Source organism: Apium graveolens, unplaced genomic scaffold (genome assembly GCF_009905375.1).
Source record: "Apium graveolens cultivar Ventura unplaced genomic scaffold, ASM990537v1 ctg794, whole genome shotgun sequence".
In the NCBI taxonomy this organism is placed as follows: domain Eukaryota; kingdom Viridiplantae; phylum Streptophyta; class Magnoliopsida; order Apiales; family Apiaceae; genus Apium; species Apium graveolens.
The window spans coordinates 65,381-69,849 of record NW_027420757.1 but is presented as its reverse complement, the minus strand read 5'-3'; the positions used below and the strand labels follow the sequence as shown (position 1 = coordinate 69,849).

Sequence of the window (4,469 nt, the reverse complement as noted above, 5' to 3'; positions counted from 1 at the left end):
CAAAAGTAACGATGATGAAGTAGATAGCGGCGAGTCCAGGTTGATGCAATTTCCAGCACATGATAAAGCATCACTATATAAAATGATGCAGCAATGTACAATGAAGGCAACAAATGCTCTGCATAATTCTGCCACTACCGCGGAAACTTCACCTCATATAGACTGTTAGGGCCATGAACACCAGCTAGAACTCGGAAACTTCGACTTTCTCTACAGATTGTCGGGATAGATGATTTAAAAAAGGAGGTTGACAAAAGAGGAAAAGATGAAGCTGTTACAAGCAGGACCTCCCAATCTTCACCAAGAGAAACTGCGAGGAAAGGTGGTATCTTTAGAAAGCAGGACATTGACAGTCTCTTCATGGAAGTGAGCCAGGTGACACTATGGGCATTTGTTTATTTTCTATTATGTCTTGGTTTGATTTCACTTTATATTAAGAGATCCAGTTCTTTGTTTTTCTTATAATGCAGGAAGGAAAAGAATATTAACTTAAGAGTGGTTGTCGATTTATTTTGAAGATTGTTTTCTCCAGATTGGGAAATTGCCTATCACATGTTGTAATGATATTGCAAGGACAACATAGCTCTTGCGGAAGACGTGAAGAGAACCTGAAAAGGCCAAGTGAGCTCTGAGTAGCCAACATCAAATCCTTGTAGACTCTATATTTTCTTTAATTTTTAGTAGAAATCTTAGACTCATGAAGGCAGTGATATCAATATGCTTTTAACTTTTGTATAACTATGTTGTTGTGATTTTCGATCATGGATTAACTTTAGAACTTTTGTTTAGATTTGCAAAGTTAATTTCATTTGATTACTTGTTATATTTTGTGTAAGACAACGCTTTTAAGAACCAAGCTTCATTAAAATATCATGTCTTTAATACTAAAACAATGCTTTCGAACACAAAACTTTGGTGCAAAATTAACTCTCACAACACTAGTAAACCATTGTCTATATAATATTAAGATATTGTATCAAAGGTATTCATGCAATACGTTTGGACAAATAAACAGTTGTATGTATCTGATCATGCCATACATTTAAATCCCAAACTGTTGTGTGTAGAAATTTATTACAAGAGTTCTACGAGCTCAATTTCATTTTTATTGTCTATCTGAATACACAACAACGTTTATACAACAATAAGTGTTGTAGGATTGGTTTTAATGTTATACCTTACACAATGGTTTTCTGAGTTTGTGAGAATCCTTGAATAATGTCGCTTGTTATGACGAAAACAAGCATAAAACGTTGTCTTTTCTGGATGTAATACAACGGGCTTAATCCATAATCATTGTCTGTATAATCTCAGGCAATGTTTTTTAGCCGTTGTCTGATCCAACTAACAGACGGCGGCTCAATAGTCAACGGAAAAATAGGGTATCAGACAACGGACATAAACCGTTGTTGAAGCTTGTTTTCCTTGTAGTGATTAACCGGGTAAAATAACCAGTTGTATGCGCATCCGGAGAATGCGAAGGTTCCTACGTATTTCAACAATGCGTATAGGCTTGATTATCTTATTATTTTTTTGATTTTTTTTCAAAGAACTCGCATCTAATGAATGCGCAGTCGGTAAATACGCAGGCATACCATGTGCATATGCTGCTGAATACGCATCATCATAATGCGTAGGTTGATTTCTGTTATTTCTTAATTTGGTGTACAAAATGGATATCATCTGGCTGTAAATGCTCTACTCTACCCGCATTGTCTAATTCAAGTTCTCCCAAAGTAAGGCACACAAGTGATACCCAAAATTTATAGCAGCTTTAGAGAACAACCAAATAATTACATTAAAGGACAAAGTGATACAGATGAAGGGAGTGAGAAATCAGGAGGCAAGTATTAATTGAACTTAATATTGGGAGATGCAAAGGATAATACATAGCAGATTGTGGATAAGGATTTTATTAAGTTATGTGACGGAGAGAAGGGAGGCTAGGAAATAGACAAGGAGACGGTGCAACCATGCAATGCACCTAAGCTAGATATAGATATTAGGTCAGTATACGCATATACTATATGCGACTACAAAGTGAGAAAAGGGCACTAATCGACAATTGTCAATTTGGGCAATTTATACCTTATTTGGTGAAATTTAAGTCATTTTCTTGCCGAACAACCCCCGATAAATATTAGCTTGAATTAGATCGGAGTACAATGGGTGAAATGGTGTCTCGAGCAAAGAAAAAGGGAAAAATATTAGCACAGGAAATTGGAGATGAAGACCTTTTGAGCAGATTATCAGATGAACTAATTCACAAGGTCCTATCATTCGTAGATGCAAAAGTAGCAGTTCAAACCAGCGCTCTTTCAAGACGATGGAAATTTATTTGGACCACTCTGCCCTTTCTCAATTTCGGTTGGTATGGAAACTCTACACATAAAAATATTTCTGAATTTATCCGCCATGTTTTGTCTAATCGAGACCATGATTCCCATCTTTCCGAATTGAAATTTTGTGTTCACAATAATGTGGTAATTAAGGATTTAGTTGATAAGTTTGTTGAGTATGCAATCTCACACAATGTGCAATCCTTAACTCTTGATTTGTTAGATGATCATAAGCCTTATAAGCTGTCCACCTTTAGCTCTAAGTCATTGGAGAAACTCATATTGTGAGTCAATCTTGAAGAATGTGCACTCGAATCGGATTTCTGGGATTTACCTGCCTTAACAACTCTCCACCTGTGGAGTCCTGGTTACTCTAAAAAAGATAAATTTTCGGGTTCATGGATTAAGGATTTATGGTTTACATGCTTGCCTTCCCTGAGAACTCTGTGTCTTCGTGATTGGATTTTATCAGATTCATCTTTTTCTTTCAGTTTGCCAGCTATAACAACCCTCCATCTGTCTAAGTGTGTATCTCCCATGACAACAGTTTGGAACTTCCCAGCTGTAACAAGTATGCAGCTAGATTATGTATATATTCCCGATAACTTGGGTGACATATTCTCTGCACTTGTATATAGTCCCTGATTCTGGGTTATGGCGGAGACACGAGGTTAATTCCGAGTTTGTATGCCTGCTCGATCGCATTATGCAAAAGTACCCGGAAACCTTTGAGCACTTTACAACAAAAAACAAGAAGTTATGTTCAATGTATCTGAATATTTTATGCACCTCATTGAATGACTTTATCAAAATATCTATCACTGATTTCGATTGCGAGATGATTGTTGCGTACAGGGATGTATTTTCCTACTTGCAGAATCAGGGACTCGACGTGAGCTGGGTGGTGAACCGCCTGAACTATATAGAACATATCTGGTTTTCAAAGGCTCTGGTTAATGAGCTTCACTCAATTGATTGTCATATTGAGGATGCTAAAACTAAACTGCAAGAGCTGCAGGCTCAAGTCAATAATGTCAAAATTAAACTACAAGATCTGGAAACTCGTGTTGATGATGCCAAATCTAAACTGCAAGATCTGCAGACTCTTCGCACGGAGAAGTTGACGGAAATCGAGAAAGCTTTTGGAACTATGGGTACAAACATTGTTGTTGGTTTCATCGGAGATGATCTACTGCCTAATACTTAACTTCATGGTTTAGTTTTAAGTTTTAAAAGTTGTTTGGATCCCTTGGAATATTGTCAATTGTGGATCCCTGAACTCCGTAGTACTTCCAAAGCATTATGCTTATTATCATGATGTTTTCGTGTTTCCTTATAAACATGTTAACATTATAAATATCTAATTTGACATCATTTTATTATCTGTTGGTACCATTTTTATACGAGTCAATTTTGGTTAAAATCTAATCAATCAAGTCACTTTACACCCATATTAGAGTGATTTTGAACCCTATAAGAGTCACTTTCAATAATATATTGGTATAATTAACATGTTAACATCATAAACATCCAATTTGACATCCTTTAACCACATTTTGGTACCACTTTCATACGAGTCAATTTTGATCCATATTTTGTCTCTAATCAACCATGTAAGTCACTTTACACCATATTAGAGTAATTTTGCACCTTATAAGACTCACTTGCCACCATATATTGGTACATTTAAATGTTAACATCATAAACACCCAATTTGACATTCTTTTACAACCTATTGGTACCACTTTCATACATGATGTAGCGTTTTGTTTTGAGCTATCAAGCTACTTCATTTAACGTTTTATATGTTTTTTGTTTTTTCTCTTATTTTGAACTTCTTTTGGTGTATTATTTAAGGGGTGTTGCCTTGGATGTCATTTTGGTGTAAAAAATGATTCAAAATGACATTTTTTTAAAATATGACCTAAAATATTATTTCATAACGGTGTATGGTGTAATATTTGAAAAATAACCCAAAATGCTACTCGATGTAACGTTGAATATCTTTTTTTCTGAAAATTTTAAGTCACACGCCACATCATGTAATGTTGTGTGCTTTCAGTTTGTGTCTTAAAAATTTTAATCTGCGAAGATGTTGTATGATATAGTGTTTTGGCATCAAAACACCAG

At 35.5% G+C, this 4,469-nt stretch overlaps 1 protein-coding gene across 1 annotated transcript; it reads left to right on the top strand.

Annotated features, from left to right (window-relative positions):
• Positions 1-2,165: 2,165 nt before the first annotated feature.
• On the top strand, positions 2,166-3,546 carry LOC141704522 (FBD-associated F-box protein At5g44490-like). The gene is made up of 3 exons (XM_074507761.1): positions 2,166-2,623; positions 2,831-2,910; positions 2,978-3,546. Exons 1-3 carry the CDS (start codon positions 2,166-2,168, stop codon positions 3,544-3,546), a joined length of 1,107 nt encoding a protein of 368 aa, XP_074363862.1.
• The last annotated feature ends 923 nt before the right edge of the window (positions 3,547-4,469 follow it).

What these genes read in the sequence shown, in the direction of transcription:
- LOC141704522 (XM_074507761.1), top strand. Translation starts at nt 2,166, where the DNA reads ATGGGTGAAATGGTGTCTCGAGCAAAGAAAAAGGGAAAAATATTAGCA. An exon ending in TCATTGGAGAAACTCATATT is followed by an intron (nt 2,624 to 2,830) that starts GTGAGTCAATCT and finishes TTTTTCTTTCAG; the next exon opens with TTTGCCAGCTATAACAACCC. An exon ending in GAACTTCCCAGCTGTAACAA is followed by an intron (nt 2,911 to 2,977) that starts GTATGCAGCTAG and finishes ACTTGTATATAG; the next exon opens with TCCCTGATTCTGGGTTATGG.